Source organism: Bombyx mandarina, chromosome A1 (assembly GCF_030267445.1).
Source record: "Bombyx mandarina strain Sakado chromosome A1, ASM3026744v2".
NCBI classification, from domain to species: Eukaryota; Metazoa; Arthropoda; class Insecta; order Lepidoptera; family Bombycidae; genus Bombyx; species Bombyx mandarina.
In genome coordinates, this window is record NC_143234.1 from 103,479 (window position 1) to 124,475 (window position 20,997).

Here is a 20,997-nt window from a genome sequence, read left to right on the forward strand (position 1 = left end):
TCAAGGACTGCCACGCGCATGAATAAAACAACTAAATAATATTTACAATAATAATGTTTATTTTCATTCAAATAACAAAGAGTTAAGCTATAGGTTCATAACCAAGGGGCTTCGAATGCCATCGATATTTGCGTCGACAGTCGATAGATTAAAATTAAAAATGTCAATACAACACTAAAGGTCAGATATACTTGATAAGACAATCTTCGGATTGGTCCGACGATATCCGTTCGACAGTCACAACACTAATTTTCTAGACGTGTACACCGTCTATTTAATGGTAAATTGTCTGCCGGCAATATTAAGCTCAGTTCCTTTGTTTCTGTACACGCCCGGTCTCGAACCTCGACCACTGGGCCGCGAATAAACACTAAACAGTCTCAGGAGCACTGTTCTGTTTGATAGTTTATGTTAAAATGTAAAAATCAACATTTCGTACAAACATTAATATTGAGCATTTGCACCTCAGAAAGATTTAAAATTATTTAAAATTTAATACGTTCAAATAAAAATATATTTCTTTTAAGATTTTATACATCCAAGTGTTTATACTTACTATTAAAACATTTTAAAATAATTTAATTACAGTTAATTAATTTAATACAACATCAGCACTCGCCCGGCTTCCACCACTCGCACCACTCATCATGTTGAACAGGACAATATTAAATTTAAAATAGACGACGAGTACATATTCAACATTTTCATTTCACGATAAAATTAAATTTGAAAATACAAGTTAACTTAACAAGGTATATTTAGAATTCACATTAACTTACAGCTATAGGCCGTTCTCATATGGGTCCAGTCCGTGCGACCGCCACGCCCCACGTCCCGGTGTGGCGCGGCCGCGAAATAAGAACTGTGTGCTTAATGCGAGTTTTGTAACGTTCTGCCCAACACGTCATTACGGACCCTCCCGATCCATTAACGGTGCTTTTAGGCACCACAAGCACCGGTCCCCGTCCTCGTCGAACCCGTCGCTTGCGAAGCAGAGCTCCACGAGCGAATTAAAATAGACACAGCCCACTGAGTTTCTCGCCGGATCTTCTCAGTGGGTCGCGTTTCCGATCCGGTGGTAGATTCTGCGAAGCACTGCTCTTGCTAGGGCCAGTATTAGCAACTCTCCAGTTTGAGCCCCGTGAGCTCACCTACTAACGCTAGGGTGAAGCTGAAATATCCTCTGAAGGCTATCAGCATAGGTAGGAAAAAGAAAGTAACGTTCTCGATAGCGTAAAAGTTAACTCATACGTAGTTGAAACGTTTGCCTACGTTTGCCGCTAGGGGCGCTGTCCAACTGCGTACAAATTTTTTGTTAACTTTTACGCTATCGATGGCGTTACAAAACTCGCACTAATCACACTGGAGCCTTAGATTAAACTGGCAATTGTTATTTTCATTTCTTTTCGATTGATTTACAGTTTTCGTGGTCACGGAGCCGTGCGTGCGGTTGTACACGAGATACCAACTGTAACTGTAACTGTAAAGTAGTTTCAGTGATGTCTACGCCTCACGAGCTCTAAGAACAACACAATTTATTGGACAATTTGATAATTCGCACGCTGCTGCTGTTCTCCCACCCGGAGATAGGACCTCTTGTGAGTCCGCACGGGGGGGTACCACCACCCTGCCTATTTCTGCCGTGAAGCAGTAATGCGTTTCGGTTTGAAGGGTGGGGCAGCCGTTGTTACTATACTGAAACCTTAGAACTAATATCTGAAGATGGGTGGCGCATTTGCGTTGTAGATGACTATGGGCTCCAGTAACCACTTAACACCAGGTGGACTGTGAGCTCATCCACGCATCTATTCAATAAATAAATCAAATGTGCCGACGATGGCGCCGGACGAGTGGACGATGCGTCTGTGGTCCAGCGGCTCAGAGAGGAACAGCCTGGGCTTGTTCACCTTTAACGTTCACCGTAGTATATACCGTAGTATACACCGTAGTATACACCGTAGTATACACCGTAGTATACACCGTAGTATACACCGTAGTATATACCGTAGTATATACCGTAGTATATACCGTAGTATACATACACCGTAGTCTACAATCCTTTTTAAGGTTTAATTATCACTTCCCAGACGATGTTCAATTTATGTTCCTGGTCATCCCTTCCTTAGCTAATTGCCTACCCCATCTTATCTTGTACTTGACCCGTCTCCTGGTCCTACTGCCTATCTCCGAGAAGAAAACACACTTTTAAAACTGAGATCACCATTATTCTAATACAATCGAGACTTGGACGGCGACAGCATTCATTTATGGTCTCCAGTAGCCGCTTAGCATTAGGAGGGCTGCGAGCACGTCTGCTCCGTTCAATGCCCGTAGCACTTGTGGAGCTTACAACAAGACAAAGTCAACTGTACATCGTGCTCATGTTCCACATTAGCTTGACAATTATTATATCGAGTGGCGCACGCGGGGGCACGCGGGGGCACGCTCTGACACACGTGACAATCACATTTCATTGAAAGTGACCACGGAATCTGTAAATTATACCTTCCATTGAAAGTTTTAAAATTTAATTTCAACTCAATCAACAAATCAGAGCTTTACGTACGTGAAGCTTCGATAAAACACAATTAAACAGTAATACAGCCATTAGAATCACAGGAATACGGACACATAGCGCTACGGGTGAGGACTCGCGCGCTCACGCGACACTCGCTCGTCATAAATAAATAAAATATAATTTTTCCATAGAAATAAGTTATTGATAAAACAAAATCATATAATTGGATAAAATACCCAAGTATAATTATTACACAATTGAACTGAATTGAAATTGCCTTCGTGGTCCAAATGTTGTTGGTATCCAAAAGAATTGTTAACTCAAAACAATTATTAGTTTATTCAAATTATTTTACAACCAGATTATTTCAGAAAAAGTATTTTGTTGCTCTCACAAACAAAACATTTTTCTATTGTAAAGCTGTGTACATAAATTAAATAGTAATAAATAAAGTATACACGCCACCAGAATGAAAACGCGTCTATCCATGTAATGTACAATACCCACATAAAAGACCAAAGGTAGGTAAGTATCATGTCGATTTGACGAAAAGCTTACGAATATTTTTTATTAAAATCCGTTAAAATTTATAACACCAAAAGATTTCCGGCTACGTAAAACATTTTAAAAATGTTGATTCAATTCAACCGGATACGACTACAGAACTATGACTTTACGGCAGCCCTCGCCGCGCGACCAATAGACAAATTACTTCTTCATTTCTGTAACACCAATGTTACCAGTTTAAAACATATTTTCACTAAAGTTAGTACATATTGTGGCAATATTTTGGAAGAATCATATTTTCATCGAATTTGGTCGTAAAGAAACTTACGTTTTATTAAAATTGTTTTAATTATTAGTTTATTTTCAATAAAACTTCATGCATTCGATGCACATAAAATTTTAAATTATTTTAAACTATGCATACACTTACGTCTATATATTCAAATAAAATATCTAACTGATTAATAGACATTATTCTAGATTACAGTAAGATTCGTAAATAGTTGAGTTTGCATCATGTCTCTTGCCTAAAAACAGATAGAATCAGACATCTGGTCAACTCCTCTCTAGCTTACAATAGATGAAAGCCGCTTTTTCACATTCAGTCGCAGATACTTTTTTATAATAAGATCAAAAATTTTGTGACGGCTATTAATTAAATGCATTTGACAACAAGTTATGGAGGCATTCTATCCGTGTGGAAACCGCTGTGGAGTTCAGCCTACATTCAGCGGCGGATTATTTTGAAATAGACATCAAAGAAGTGATTGTTGTTAAAAGAAAACCACATAGCAAGGTACCAAGGCAGGCTGCAAACTCAACTCATCTTCTTTCATCGCATTCATAAGAGTTTTTCGTTAACTAGAACAACTAGGAGTCGCTACTAGACACCGTAGGCTCGGGGACTCACCCAATATCCGACTACGTTAAATTTCTTTAGTTTAGAACATTTCCTGAAGAATTTCATCCATAACAATGAATATAATTGTGATATACGCTTATTACACTATTTATCGTGAAGGTAACATTTTCATGCGAACTTACTGGTAATTATTTTTCTTTGTCGTCACTAAGCATTGAAAATAACTCACTTCTTTAAACCGACACAAGACATAACAGTGAGCGTAATATGATAGTGGCTATAATTTAATTCAGACAACAAAATTCCTGTCTTGTCTTGTCTATCTACCTTACAATTATGGGTTTTAAGAATTGTTTTTTTTTTGTTAGATATGGACGAAAGATCAAACTCGCGGTGTCATCAACCTAAATCTCAATTGTATAGTAGAGTGGTTGGCGTCCCTAGCCGGAAAGCATTACTCTCTCGGGTCAGAAGTAGTCAAGGTGGTTGTTGTGATGGTAGCTACCAGTCATTACATGGTTATAATTATTGCCGGTTTCATTTTTATTACACGATATTATTCTTTCACTGTGAAAGTCATTCCTGAATGTGTGTTAAGAGCATATTCGTAGGTACGTATAAGGAAGACTGGTACCTACCGGCGGGAGTCGAACCCCGACACGGTCGCGTCACTCGAGACGGATGTACCGGGCGTCTTATCCTTCGGGCCACGACGCCCTCAAAATTGACGGCTCGGTTTTATTTCTTGTTAAAATTTAATTTGAATTTAAATTTAATGTGATCTTATGAATTTACTAAATAATTAAAGTATTACGGATAGTGTAAGTTTGATGTCTTTGTTAAGCTTTTCCATGGCCAGTGCGATTATTAAATGCCTTCCGGTAGCTTGAAGCTAAGTTTAATTAAAGTCAATTCCACAATTTACTGCCGCAATTAAAATCAAACAATCTGTCATTTTAAAGTTTCAGAAATGAACTTATCATTATTACTATCTTTTTTTTCTAAACTAAGAAATTTGACGAGTCGTTAATGAGTCTAGAGATTGTGGAGTTTAAATACTACATTCTGTCGACACTATCCTACTCCTGACTACCACCTGACTACCTGACTAGCACAGAGCTACGTTCGTGAACCAGACCTCGAAGGCACTAGAGTCCTAGTGGTTAAACGAACATAACGTCTCCCATTTCGATATCAACGAGTACTACCTACATTCAATCACTTCAGCACACTGTTGACATGTCAACTGGCATCTGGCAGCGTTCCCCGCAACACTTCGATTTTATAAACAGATCTTAAGTTAGATCTTAAAATTCCGGAACGGAAAGTCGCCGTTGCAGTTAGCATGTTAATATTCATCACGGTGCCTTGCAATTTATAATCAATCCTTCGCACGTAACAACGACATTTGTCGTGTTTCCCGTATTTTCCTGACGCTGATAACACTTAGTCCATTAAAAATTTGCGTAAATTTGATAAACGCAAAAGCCTCATGATCGCAAGTTCCACCGTTATATTTATTACTACACTAAGATCACAAATAAAAAGGACAATATTCCTATTAAAATGTTAACATTCAGAGCTTTAATGAACGTACGTCAAGAAGACGGAAACAACTTTCCTACATCGATCTAAACATTGATATGATTCGTGTAACGAACTATTGACTACGTTGAAGAGTTTGAATCTTACTACATGTCTTTCCTAAAGCTCTCACAATAATCATAATTTTAAAACACTCGACGTATCAAATTTCACAATCGAGTTTCAATCAATTGAACGTGATAGTTTTTTCCTACTATTTTAAATGTTGTCTGACGCCATGGGTCCGCCGTAATGGTCCGCGCCGGCCGTGCCTCGCTCAGCATCAGAACAATGAAAATAATTCCAATTATAATGTAACCGCCAAAATTTTTAAAAGTCCATATCAGAGTAATTTACAATAAAACCTTATTTAATACTGTTTACGGCTTAAACTATACTTCAAATGTATTCTCTATTAGAAGAGGAGACGTAAAATGAATTGCACGACACATGTACAGGTAGAACACTTCCTCTCGTAAGCTCCGCGTCATCCTTACACAGGACATGCTGTCCTCTGCACGGCCATCGACCGTGACATTTCCATTCCACGCGGATATTATTAACAATACAGGACACCGATACATTTGGAATGGAAGCAACAAGAATCTATCTATTTAAAAAAGGATTGGAATCACCGAGGTCGATCACGTTACAATATAGTTTGGATTGGCCGAGTTTCATTCCATCTTATGAGACGAACGAAGTCGATTTCAATTGTTTTTTTGTAATGACCATGAATAACAATTCCAGCCTCAACCCCTCACATAGCACGGAACCACAACTCCATTTCATAAGATGGAATACCACTGAACGGATCCGATTAAATACTTTGGAACGACAGTGAGCTCTATTCCGATTTCACCACTCCACTACCATAGTCCATAACTAATGACACTTGGACTTGGATTGGGCAGTATCGCGTTACGCTTATTAGATTAATTAAATTGATTAATAACTAGTAATTGTCGTTAATTCGTGGAACAGCTGAGCAACAGCACGTTAGGGTGCGTACACTCGTGGTCTCTGGGTCACACACAGCTCTCCACACACTGGGAAGCGTGGGTCTGCTCCTAGAAGGATGCCTCGACGAGGTAGGTCCCGTCCATCGCGACTCCTGTTTGATTTCCTTGCACCGTGCTGCCCGCAGGAATGTATTTGCCGCACGCTTGCTGCAATAACGAAACACCTCATTCATTATTTTTATTTCAAATCCTAATCGTTTTTATTGACGGATTCAAGTTTTTACTTTTAATATTTTTCAGGAGTTTGTTTCCATTTTTTATTTATTAAATAAATAGTGTCGTACCGTAATTTATATATTGACAGTATTAAAAGTATAAAGGGTTTACGAAACTGTCCATTTTCCCATTTATATTACCTTACAATGAGAGACGAGCATGCGGTTTCTGCTGCAACCGTTGCACATGACATTAACAAGATCAAGATAGGAAGACTAGCAGGGCGCCCATCGTAACCACTCGTGAACACATCGCACGTTATGTACATAAAATATTTATGGAGAAGGAGTTAGAATATAGTACGTCCCCGATAGTGTCTCCGGAGTAACTGTCTGATAAACTTTCTTACGTAAATTCAATTTTTAAAACTATAGGTTTGTGTCACACAATTACATTACACTTCTAAACGAATATCCCAAAATATATTAAAATTGAATAGCTTAATATCACATGTAACTAACTACATACTTCGTTAACATATCAACGAAAAAAGCTCTCACAAAAAGCTACACTTCACTTAACACAACAAAATTAAATAAATAAAAACATAATCTGTGAATAGTAGAATGTGTGTTTGTGCCATGCCAATAAAATCAACTTTTTCCTAGTTAAATGTAGACCCAGCAGCGTGTAACGGTATGTTAATTCTAAGGTCAAAGGTCAGAGTTTAACCACATATGTAATTATGTTGTGCTAATGTTTAAAAATGTACTCAGAATTTTTGTAATGGTAATTTTAATGTATGCGTTCTCCCGTTGCGAACAGTGAACTAACTCGAGGACGAATTATGTTTAGACCGTCCATATGTTTTGGAAGATCTCGGAGTCGGTATGTCTTTGTGAACCTCACCCTACTCCTCATGCCGCGGTGCCAACGGCGGCGTCGGCGTGGAATGTGAATATCTTGTATACCTCACACGTTATTTTTAAAACTGTGTGCTAAAAGTTTTCTTTCGATAGAAACGTAATGTGCATATCGAAGTAAAAATGAACCAATAAACAAGTTGAGTAAAGTTATTGAAGTCTGACCGATGACCAAAGTTTGTAGCGGTATGTGAGAGTTCACTGAACTCGTTGGTGATTGAATAATGTTCGGATATCGACGGTAGGAATACGTAAATACATGAAAACAACACGACTGATTTTATTTTCAAAATACTTTCTTTTCTTGAACCAGCAAATTAATATGACGGCTTCGTTTTTTTTTTTTTTTTCGATAAGAGCCAATTTTATTTACGATGTGTGCAGTGTGTTGGCATTTGTACTGCTTTGTTGGTTTCAAATGTGGAATAATTTTATTGAATAATTAAATGTACATAAACACGTAAATGAAGAAAACATCCTCCATCAGCAGCACGAGAACACTTACAGCACTCTTGGATCTACAGTCGCTTTCTTTTTTAATCGTAAAATATATTTATGTATATCCAAATATGTTTCCAAAAACAATATATATTTATTTTGTAATAGACAATAAAGCGACTCATATACATTACGAAACAACAATATAAAAACAACAAATTATTATTTAATTACAATAAACACGACAGCGAAAGCTAATCACAAATACAACAACTTATAACAACTTTTACAAGATCCGTAACAACAACAAGGGTACAACGTGAAGCAACACAACATTATATTCGCAGCCAACACCCTGCAGACATTTAAAGCCTTTATATTTATGTTCAGCGAATCATACCACACAGCGAATCTAAATATTTTGCATAGTTAATTTTTGTCAATAACATTGTGCCCAAGAAATAAAGGAACACAACTAAATAGAATTACATGATATTAGAAGACAAGACCACAAGATAACACTGAGTCATATTCCACAATGAATATGATCTTTTCTAAGTTAGAAGCGCAGTAAGGGGGCGGGTGAGGTCGCTGCGTGGTACAAGAGGCCGCGCGCACGTACTGGTAGCGGGTCCTCGCTCGCGGCGGCCGACACCGACGTGTCCGAGGGCCGCGACGTAGCGGTGTACCGCCGCGCCTTCCGGCCCTTCCTACTTGACTCTAATATCAGGACCTGCCAGCCAAGTCTCAACTCAACCACTCGTACACACAAGGTTCGATTTCGTTGGAAAGAAAAACTAGATTTTGGAAAACGTAAAAGTGTTCGTGTGTTACAAAAGGTGTTAAATTTGTGTTTTAGAGTCGAGGTACAGAGTAGATCCCAAATAAAATACAAAACAAATTAGCATAGACATACACATATATACGTATAAACACAAAACTCAGCTTTTTCTTAACATATAAATAATTATTTTTCTTCCCCATAATAACTACTTAGGACGCAAAAAGGGAATCAGCGCAACGCTACGGTCTTCGATTTAAACAATTTATAAACAGCTAGTGTTCTGGTGTAAGAATTGCGGTAGAATTGCGTTCATTCCCAATTTCGTCACAGCCGTAATACTTACCATACGATAATCAAACGCAACGGTCACACATGACACTGTAGCTTGAAGCCAAACGACTGTATGGTTACAATATTGGACCCCATCAAGCTAGACACACAAGACTAGCGGTATACAGGCACGGACTCGCATCTCAAGCCACGAAACAGCGGGCCTTGTGTTAACGCATCCCATTTCTATGACCTTTAAGACTCAACACGAGATGCCACTCGAAGAGGCGAAACATTATCGTGTTCTCGTGTCATCATTGTCGTGTTCTCGAGACTGCCAGACTAACAGTCGTTTAAAAAGATGTTTAAAAAAGTTTTAAACTAATTTTTGAGAGGAATTAAACATTTAGGGATAGACCTAAAGTGTACAAGTGTGGTGAACCCGCTCAGTAACCACTTAAAACGAAGTGCTCTGGGAGAAATTCAAGCATCCATATTTATGTACCAGTCTATAGATATTATACTCAAGCAATTCCATAGCCAGTTAAATATTTATATGAACTGTCTAAACAGGCCACAGACGTTACTGAGAGATATTACCGCCTGAAAAAATTCCACGTCAAATAAATAAATGTGACTGCTAATTGCGGGGCAATAACAAACATAATGGCATCTTAATCAGTCGGGTTGGGACCGGCGGTCACATTTGTGCCGGTTGATCGACAGCTGGGACAACCGTTGCAACAATGGGACAAGTCCGTGGACTCTTGTAACTTTTTAAAATCAGCCGCAAAAACTAGGAGTCTTAAGGTCCAAATTTGGCAAACACTTGGAAATATTTAGGACTTTACTGAATTAATTCTAATACATGATATATATAAAGATCTAAATCAAGGAAGATGTTTCCTAATTATCACAATTATCTTCTAATTATTACAAATAGTTAACAAATCTGTGGTTACATACTGTCTGTTCTCTTCTTAACTCTATCAAAAGCTCTAAAATTTGGACAAGGCCATAGAAATAGTTTGACAACACAAGTACCCGCGACAAGGACGACTGATGGCTTAGAGCGACATCACGCGACGCGTAGCCGGGCAGCGCTTAACAATCTAATTGCACCATATTAGCATGTCCTTCTCGAAATAACCTCCCACGTATGTGGTGTTGACTGCTATCAGCTTAGCTCACGTAGATTATGAATGTGTAAAACACAATTGTTGATATGATAACGCTACCCAGCTACTGTCGCACACGACTGTGGCTTGTACAAGTACCTCTCGGCGGTAAGAGATGAGTCCGATCGGACTCACACAGCGCACTGAACGATGACGCTTCTGTCATCAAAACACAATACTAGTCACTTAAGGTAATAGAACTAATTAGTTATATTTTCACTGTTTGGATGAGCGCAGACGAGTAGGTACCACCAGCCCGCCCGTTTTCATCGTCAACTAAAGGTTCCGGTTCGTAGGGAAGACAGCTGCTACATAATACAATTTTGGACATCGATTTATCTCAAGAGGAATGCTGCAACAACATAGTTGCACCCCCCGCCCCGACCTCCGCCCCCGTCGTATTCGGTTCTAAATAATGTAGTTATATGGAAATAGTTAATTTATTTAGGCCTCAGTAGGCTACGTAACAGTCCGTAAAGCTGGATAAAAATGAAAAATATGTAACCAAGCTCTTCAAACGGTCAAGAAACTTAAACGAAAAACTCAAGTTCTAATCACGTTATTAATGAAACGTATTGACACTTCAATACATTATGTAAAATCTAAATATGTATATAATGAATATACTCGTAGACATAATACATCACTTCTGGACAAAACGTCAGTTAAAATTCATTAAAGATCCATTTTTAAGATATTAACTCAAATCAATATTTAAACAACTATTTATCCATGTATATCTAAATCCCAAATTAACTCCATAAATGCTAAGTTTGAACCCATAACGACTTGTTTAACAAAACCAGTAAGTACTATTTGTAAAAACTGTTTTCGTTCATCATCTATCATCTTCATCTATCTATCTATATATATAAAAAAGAATTGCTGTTCGTTAGTCTCGCTAAAACTCGAGAACGGCTGAACCGATTTGGCTAATTTTGGTCTTTGTGTTGAAGTATTTGTGGAAGTCCAGGGAAGGTTTAAAAGGTGAGAAAATATAAAAAAGCTCGGAATTATATAAAAACAAACAATTTTGTTTTTCCTTGATGTGTCCCCTTGATGTGTCTTTTATTTATCGATTGAGGCACTACGAAGTCTACCGGGTCAGTTAGTTTACTAATACAAATATTGGTAACTAGCTGTACCCGTCCGCTTCGCATTATTATTTCTCACAAAGATTCTCATCATTAACGCCTCCGCAACTGATAAGTCCAACACTCATATAAATATTAGCCTAACCATTAAGTACATGTATTATCTACATGAATACCAAGTTTTAAGTCAATCGGATGCACGGTTCAGTAGTTATAACGGAACATCCGTAAACACCACTGTAGATTTATATATTAGTATAGATACCGAATGAAGACAGCTCATAGCTGATGCGTAACAAATGTTCACCTGGTACTTCTGTGGGCAGCAGCCGCACCGCGCGCAGCAGGCCAGCAGGGCGGGCGCGCGGGACGAGTGGGCGGGTGACGCGAGGGGCGAGGGCGAGCCCGGCCTCTTCGCAGCTCCGTTGTAAGGGTTCTCTATCTCCACGAACTCCCGATCCTGGGAACAATGCCGACACTTAACTATCTAGGGGTGCAATATGAGCTTTCGTAGCTGCCCTGACCTTTAATGTGAAATTTAGCAAAAATAGTAAATCATACATATAAGTTTGGGGGAAAAGTTTCTTCGCATTTTTTAAGAAAATTCACAACATTTTTGAATATAGTATATTTACGTTTAACTAAATTATGTAGGTATCATGATCCCATTGCTTTAGAAATTTTGGGGCTTCTGATCAAAATACCGCGACAATTGGTTTTGGCAGTCCTCTCGTGATGTTAACCTGACACTGCCTAAGGAATTCTGAAGAGACCGAAACAGGTGGAATTCTGAAAGTGCAAGGTCAGGACTATACGGCGGATGCATTAACACCTCCCAGCCAAGCTCCACTTCCGGTAACCCGGGTTTCGCCACAGTCTGTGAAGCCTGACCGGCCTTTGACCACAACTTTTTTCGCACGTTCTTGTCGTACGTGATCCACTTTTTATCACCAGTTATCAGCTTCTTCAAAAATGGTTTGGTTTTATTACGTCGTAATAAAGAATCACAAATGAGTAGACGGTTCATTAGGTTTCTTTCAGTGAGCTCGTGAGGTACCCAAATATCGAGCTTTTTTGTGTACCCAGTTTTTTTCAAATGCGCCGAAACTGTTTTGTGGTCAATTTCCAGTTCTTCAGCTACGTCGTAACTACTGATATGCCGATCTTGCTCCACTTTTTCAAAAATGGCTTCCATTTTATCCGTAACTAGCGACCCGCCCTCGCTTCGCTTCGGAAACATTAAAACACACATGAAACCAAAAAAAAAAAAAATTTTTTTAAAAAAAGTAGCCTATGTTCATCAGGGACAATGTCGGCTTCTAATGGAAAAAGAATTTTTTAAATCGGTCCAGTAGTTTCGTAGCCTATTCGAAACAAACAAACAAACAAATCTTTCCTCTTTATAATATTAAGTATAGATAGAGCGACCAGAGCGACGTGCATCTTTGACATCAAAATTTCCGGGTTATAAACCCTTAAACCAAATTTGTGCTACTCTCACAGACACTACACTAGGTCCATAAGCATCGCAAATTTCTTTTGCGGCTTGCGTCGCATTTTTACCTTTTTGTAGTAAATTTTTAAACTATCATGTATCGAATCTCTTCATTACATTCACTCATCTTGACAGTACGAAAAATAAATAAAAATCACACATTTTCCTAATATGAATTTGGAATTATCTTTTTTTAAATTTAAACTTTTAATGATACCAAAACCAACCAGATACAAATAGTATAGCCAAAGAGATTTTATTACAAGTTTATACATACTATAATGCGAAAAGACTTTTCCCCGACCTATTATCTACTTCCTGAATAATGTCATTATTTTAATTAGAAAATAAAGTTAATACCACAAATAATACAGTGTGCTCATTTTTCATTGATGTCTCAGTAGAAGAGCATGAGCGGTCCAGGATGCGGTCCCCGCAATACTAACAGCAATCAGGACGTGAGGGTCTACCACTTATGCCAAATAAAATAAAATGAAACGGTGATGTGAGTATATTACGTCCTTTTTGTCAACTGTGAGTCCATACCTTGAGCTAGCGCTGTTGGGTCTCTAGCGAGATGGCTGTGACTCCTCAAGGCTCCTAACAATTATATTACGTCACTCTCTTCCCTTGTTTAACAAATTATAAAACCAATGTGACCTTCTGACCTCGCGACCTGAACCCAACCTTTTGATCTTTGAACTCCAACTTCATACGTCTAAGAGCGGCTGGAGGTGGCTGGCTCGCGCGTCATACTCGTGGGGTGTAGGACTCCGGGTCACGTGGTCAGGCTTGCTTGAGACCTTTACTTTCATCTAATGACAATGCAGGCTCTATCAATCATGGTTATATGCCTAGGCTAAGACCTAACCGGTTTTTGCCTCAAATGCTGTACTCTCTGGTAACTGGTCGTATTACTGTTCGCTCCTTGTGAGAAGAAATTGGGGTCCAAGCTTCTAGTAGCTGATAAAGAAATTATATGCAACTAAAAGTTGGAAAATTAGGGAGCTTCATGTGAAAAAATCTTTAGTTTACTTTCTGGCAATAACGTTCAGAGTGGCTGACCATATTTTGTAAGTATACCTATCAAAGCGCACAGTACAAGGTAGTCGAGGCTTACTTTATAACAAACTAAATATGAGTAGCAGGTAGCAGTCAGCAAGTGGCAGTGAACTATAAGATAATAGAAGCAGGTTAATGAATATTTTCAATAATTCAGAGTTTGTTGACTTAAGGAATTGGGGTTCAAACCATACGTTACAAATTCAATCAATGAATTCATCTCACCGTAGTCCTCTCCAAGCATCGCAAAAGATGGTGATGTTGCAATTCGAAAATATCCTCATCCCTGCCGGCATCATCAAGCTCCACGCCTGACTCCTGGGCTGCAAGACGAGCTTCGGCAGCTTTCTTCTTGGACACGAAGGCAGCGCCTGAAGATGCCTTGGCAATGCGGATGCGGGCAAGACGGGCTTTCTGAAAGTTCAAATGAGAGATTTTATTAAATTTAAATTTTACAGGACACGGTATTTGGTGGTGGCATAGGCGGACTGCTGGGTGACGTTTAAAACTGAGTGAATCATCTTGAAGCTGTCTGAATCGCATTTGTACCTGATTAATGTTTAGATCATCAAGCCCACTCACACATGTACGTATGGTACAATGGTAAACGCACTGGTGTGTTTATATACGCGTCAGTCTCCGCTAATCTACAATGATTGAACTAGTGTCGATGTGGTTAAGCTAATTTATAATGCATACAATAGATTTGTGTAGAAATTAGGGGCAAATTTGTAGTAGCAGTAGCTACAGGTGGCCACTGTCGCATACCTAGTGCTCCTAATGAATGACCAGAGAGCAATTATCAGCGTTTGATCTATTAACCCTGTTTTGAGTTTAGTGACATCCACGGTTCATAAGTACTGGCCATAATCCAGAGGTGGTAAGGCGTCTTGTGAGCCTACACGGGCAGGTACCACCAGCCTGTCTATTTCTGTCGTGAAGCAGTAATACATTTCCGTTTGAACTGCTGTAGAATTTAGATTCGGAACTTATGTGTTAAGGTGGGTGGCGATATTTAACGTTTTTGACGTCTATGATCTCCGGTAACCATTTAAAATCTCATAGGCCGTGAGCTAGTCCATCGACATAAGCAAGAAATATAAATAAATATATGAATCAATACTGTTACATTATTAAAACACTTGATTTTCCCAGCGAATTCGTCGGCGTGGAATAGTTCACAAATAATGATTTATTTTAGAACAAATTTGGTTAGCATAAAAAACGTTATAGTGAGCCAACCTTAACATATAGACATATGCTGTCGCAGTTTTTTTTGGATCTTATAAAGGAGAACAATTCTGTCATACATTATTTTAGCGAAACTTTAACCGTTTCTGCAGCGCACGCAACGGAAGCTCTCAAAAGGGAAAAAACCCTGATTTTGAAACATTATTTATTGGTGCTCCGTTTGTATTGGTCTTAGCGTGATGTTATATAGCCTTCCTTAATAAATGGGCTATCTAACACTGAAAGAATTTTTCAAATCGGACCAGTAGTTCCTGAGATTAGCGCGTTCAACTCTGCAGCTTTTTAATATTAGTATAGATTAAAACATTTAACACTTACTCGTTGTGCCTTCCTTTTATCAGCGCGTTGGTTTTGGTGATAGATCCTGGAGAAGTTGGAGACGATAACCGGTACCGGTAGAGCAATGACCAGCACTCCGGACAGCGAGCATACTCCACCCACGATCTTGCCCGCGATGGTGCCCGGGACCATGTCGCCGTAACTGTAAAAAAGGCGGGAATATATGTAAAGAAGCCACTGGAATGCCTGTGATGGTCACCGTCTCCTTTCGATAAGACGACAATTTTCTGACAATAAATCGGACACGCTCGTGTCAGCAGCCTGTACCTATAGAGACTTAACTGATGTCTGTTGTGAACTAGTCTGACCACAACGTTTCAATCTCACTAGCGGTATATACTATTATGTCGAGTCTACACGTTTTTGTTGACGCGGCTGGCACGTCACCTGCCTTACATTGATGATACTATTTTGTTAGCTTTTTTTGTGAAGGAAGTTTTACTGGTGGCCTAGAGGCCTTTCTAGTTTCACCAGGATAGGTGGGTGAGCACAGGCTCAACCAAGAGGGATGAGATTTGCTAACAGCTGGACGAGCGCCCCCGGTGGAAACCTAAATTAATTTTGTAAAGCTCTACAAGAAACTAACTGAACTGCTTCAAATACTCGCAAGTACACAACACACAGACAGACAAACATGCTACAAATAATTAGTTTTAATTAATTCATGAGTAGTTCAAACCTAACACCAGGTTTTTTTTTTTTTTACAAAATTCACTTTGACATAACTTTGTGCGCGCTATTCTTGTGATCTCCCTAGGTACTGGAAGACATAGCACATTTTAGCGAAGTTATGTGAATTGTTTAATATTGTAAATATAGTGTATTTTCATGTTTAAATGTGTAATAATAACAGTAGTTTATAAACTGTTTAGGATCTGTGAAAGTGCACAAATGTAGGAAAATAAAGCAAAGCCACCGGACGTAGATTCTCGAGTTCTTCCAAAATGTCCACTGAAAAATTCTCAGTAAATAACCATCATTAATCTGAGGCTATATTTCATCCCATCTTATCTGGTTTCATTTAACTTCACCTTAATTGACTGGTCGAGTCTTAAATTAATTAACGCCATCTCATTTTGCTTCATATAATTTTTCATATCATAACAGATTGTAAGAATAAAACATAAGACTTGGCTTAAAGGTCATGTTACAAAAAATTCAAATTAACTAGCATCGGTATTAATATAATCTAAAATCTTTAGAGATCTCTCACTAAAATGGATGGAAAAAATCTTACGCCCATACATCTTGAAAAATTCAGATCACAGATACATTCATTATACCTAGTCAGGTCATAAATTCTGTCACATGTTTAATGTAAAATAATTGAAACAAGTTTATTCATTATGTAACCATTCATATACCAAAATGAACTAAACAAAACATAGATTCTTATGACACTAAAGTTTATTTAAAATGACCTCCGTTATTTTGAATACAGGCCTTCAATCTGCGCGGCCAGTCGTCTATCACAGCACGAACGAGGTCCATGTCAATATCGGCGGCTGCCTTAATCAAGGATGTCTTGAGTGACTCCAAATTGGGATGAGGCTTTGAGCACGCCTTTTCCTCCAAGTGTTGCCATATCTTGTAATCTAACGGATTCAAATCTGGACTGGAAGGGGGCCAGTCTTCGTGACGGATGAAGTCGATTTCACGCGCCGCCAGCCAGTCTTGTGTGCTCTTCGCTCTATGAGCTGGCGCCGAATCTTGTTGGAATACCCAGTGCCTGTTATTGAACATGGTATGAGAGGGTTCCAGGTTCCACAAGGTTCGTCAGGACTGTATTTTGATACACAACTGCATTCGTTTTTACACCTTTCTCACAAAAATTTACCTCTGTTAAGCCCCAATAAGAAACTCCCAACCATACCATGAGCGAGGATGGAAAATGACCTCGTTGGACACGCGGAATACGGTTGCTCGCTTCTTCACTACTGTGTGCGTACACCTTATCATTTTGTTTGTTGTAGCTCTCTTCTACGGTAAAATTTTTTTCATCCGAAAAAAGAGTTTCCCGATATTTTTTTCCCGCGTACCGCATCAACAAAGCGCGGCATCTCTTCAGTCTCAGGTCCATTAGACGAGCATTCAAACGATATCCTGTTTTTCTTCGATATGCCCGAAGCCCTAAGTCTTCATTTAACACCCTTTTCACCGTGGTTCTGCTTAACCCCATCTGAAGGGCCAACAGTTTCTGCTTACGTTTGGGATTTCTTTGAATTCGCGCCTTCACAGCTTTTATCACTGCTGGAGTCCTAACAGACTGAGGGCGACCACTTCTTGACCTGTCATCTACACTAGAGTCTTCATTGTATCGTTTGATGGTACGATAAACGAATCTTTTGGTTATATTCAAAATTTTCAGTATGTTAAAAATTTTAATTGGCGCGGTCTTCTTTAAGCGTCCACTCCATATTTAAAAATGAGTAAAATTCTAAAAGTATACATTTTTATTTTCATGAACAATTCGAAATTCGAATTCAATAAACTTTTTTGTGGCCAGCATTCTAGAAGAAAAGTTTTTACTGTGTGACAATATTTATGACCTGACTAGTTATATATACATGTATATATATATACACCTCGGACGTTTAATATTGAGAGGTAAGAAACTGTAAGTACCAGTTTGTAGTCTTCTAAAAGAACTGAATATTCCACTTAGTAAATAAATGCAAAGCTTCCAACCCTCAACCTCTTGTAGCTTAGAGACCGTCTGTTCTGCCGCATGAGGTCGAGCGTAATCAATAGGGGCAGCGGGGACGAGGGATTAACCAGAACTGGGCGGACATTGTGTCCAGCTCCTCACAGTACACATCCGCAGTAATGCTCCTGCCATTTGGTAAACAACTGTGATAATTATACCGGCGTTAGACCAACAAACAGTGACCGTGGCTCTTTTAGAGTAAAGTTTTCTTTTGAGGCATTGTCTAGGTGCTTAAACTGGATCTGAACAACAAGATCACCGTTTATGATTAGCAAAAATAATCATTTATCATCGCAAGTAACAACACAGTTGACAATCTCTCCGTTTTTGTGTCTACTAAGTAACGCAAGCCACGCCGTGACGTGCTCGTCGCGCTGGCGATCGTTCAGACGGCTCTCGCATTCCCTGATTACTCATATCTTCATCGTGTTCATATTGATGGAAAAGGTACAAATGTAGTGAAAACAAAACTCTAATTAATCTATACTAATATTATAAAGTTGAAGAGTTTGTTTGTTTGTTTGAAGGCGCTAATCTCTGGAGCTACTGGTCCGATTTGAAAAATTCTTTCAGTGTTAGCCCATTTATTGAGGAAGGCTACATAACATCACGCTAAGACCAATACAAGCGGAGCATCAATAACGAATTTTTCAAAATCAGTGTTTTTTCCCTTTTTGAGAGCTTCCGCTGTGTGCGCTACGGAAACGGTTATAGTTTCGTTAAAATAATGTATGACAGAATTGCTCCCCTTTAAAAGATCTTTAAAAGATCTAAAAAAAAGTCCGCGACAGCATATGTCTATATGTTAAGGTTAGCTCACTATAACGTTTTTTGTGCTAACCAATTTTTTTCTAAAACAAAGAATTATATATGGAGGTGTTTTTATGAAGATGATATTAATCCCTATCCGAGTAAATACATTGTTCATTACAGCATTGAAACACTCAAATCAATTCAAGATAGGCTTTGACAATTATAGATTTTTCTGGATTTCCTCCGGATCCCATCATCAGATCTTGATGATTACAGGACCATTCGGGAAGTCTACTCTTTCGAACAAAAAAAAAAAATTTATCATCGGTTCAAGCATTTTCGAGAAATCGGTGAACACACATAGAAAAAATTATAGTCGAATTGATAACTTCCTCTTTTGAAGTCGGTTAAAATACGTAATTTTGATACCTTAAACAGCTCCTTAACATTCTATTATTCAAAAATATTTTCACTTTCTATTTAAAAAAAGCGACGAGTAAAATTTAGCGTTATGTCAAAGTAACTATACCACGCGTACGAAGTCGCGGGCAAAAGCTAGTAAACAAATAAATGACTGTGTTTTTAATAATAGAATTTCAATTTTTTTAAATTAAATATTATATTTGAGTTCACAATGTTTCATGAGCTCACAACCCACCTGGTGTTAAGTGGTTACTGGAGCCCATAGACATCTACAACGTAAATGCGCCACACACCTTGAGATATAAGTTCTAAGGTCTCAGTATAGTCACAACTGCTGCCCTACCCTTCAAACCGAAACGCATTACTGCTTCACGGCAGAAATAGGCCGGGCGGTGGTACCTACCCGTGCGGACTCACAAGAGGTCCTACCACCAGTAATTACGCAAATTATAATTTTGCGGGTTTGATTTTCATCACACGATGTTATTCCTTCACCGTGGAAGTCGATCGTGAACATTTGTTGAGTACGTATTTCATTAGAAAAATTGGTACCCTCCTGCGGGATTCGAACACCGGTGCATCGCTAGATACGAACGCACCGGACGTCTTATCCTTTAGGCCACGACGACTTCAAATGTATCGCCAGCCATGAATAAATTACGTTTCAAATGGCCAGTATTGTAAAATGGAAATTAGGACCTATTATTATAGACAAACTTTGATTATTACGTAAACAACAAAAGCACAGAGAACCATTCTCGACGTTTGAACAGAGTAAAGCTACAGTTCTTAAGTCGAGAGAACACGATATGAATTAACAGCAGGCTCCTATTACTAATGAATGTACATGATAATAGATACGTACATTTTCTTCACAGGCCAGATAGCTCATTAGAACAGGAAGCTTGTGCGTAATTACGTCGAGCGTGTAACAATCGCTGGACTTGAAGATTTATCGTTTACGAAATAAAGGTTAAAATGGTTTATACGGTCGGACGCAGTCGCGGTGTTTTTTTTGTAGTTTATTTGCTTAAAGGTTTTTTATTGAGCAACTAAACTCAGTTTTCACAGATAATACAGCAATTTCCGGCAGCAATAACCCTGTTTTGAGATTGGTTCATAATCGATAAGCTTTAAAAGCTCAAGTGTATGAGTCAAGTGCCGTGACGTAAATAGTGCTTTATTTGAATATAATAAAATATTATTTACGATTTCTCTCGAAGCGCGCACGTCACAGTTCCGATATACAAGGAACAAATATTCGCGTTATGTAAATGATTGAAGCTTTTTGTTCTGAGCGTTCATTCAGAATGTTAATGAAATTATCTCTGTCCTCCTGCCAGTTCCTCTTTTTATTTTCCTACCTAAGCTAACAGCCTTGAGAGACTATGTCAGCGTAACCGCGTGAGTAGGTGAGCTCACGGGGCTCAAACCGGGAATGTTGCTAAAACCGGCCCTAGCAAGAGCAGTGCTTCGCAGAATCTACCACCGGATCGGAAACGCGACCTACTGAGAAGATCTGGCGAGAAACTCGGTGGGTTGTGTCTATGGGTTAATTTACTAGTCGAGTCCTTCGTCGCAAGCAACGGGTTCGGCGAGGACAGTGACCGGGTAGTTCTTGGAGAGAGCCA

The 20,997-nt window shown here is 38.8% G+C and overlaps 1 protein-coding gene across 5 annotated transcripts in view; it reads right to left on the reverse strand.

Moving 5' to 3' along the window:
* Nucleotides 1–36: 36 nt before the first annotated feature.
* Shal (potassium voltage-gated channel protein Shal) overlaps nucleotides 37–20,997 on the reverse strand; it is a 63,771-nt gene continuing 42,810 nt past the window's right edge. Inside the window, exons 2-7 of one of the 5 annotated variants that reach the window (XM_089739352.1) lie at nucleotides 15,463–15,625; nucleotides 14,119–14,307; nucleotides 11,644–11,796; nucleotides 10,342–10,401; nucleotides 8,633–8,743; nucleotides 37–6,640 (exon numbers count right to left, since the gene is read on the reverse strand). In XM_089739352.1, coding sequence (XP_089595478.1) covers nucleotides 6,542–6,640; nucleotides 8,633–8,743; nucleotides 10,342–10,401; nucleotides 11,644–11,796; nucleotides 14,119–14,307; nucleotides 15,463–15,625 — 775 coding nt within the window. In that variant the 3' untranslated portion in view covers nucleotides 37–6,541. Of the gene's footprint in view, nucleotides 6,641–8,632; nucleotides 8,744–10,341; nucleotides 10,402–11,643; nucleotides 11,797–13,518; nucleotides 13,647–14,118; nucleotides 14,308–15,462; nucleotides 15,626–20,997 lie in introns of those variants that run through there. The other 4 variants (XM_028174124.2, XM_089739351.1, XM_028174125.2 and 1 more) reach the window with 4 other exon arrangements.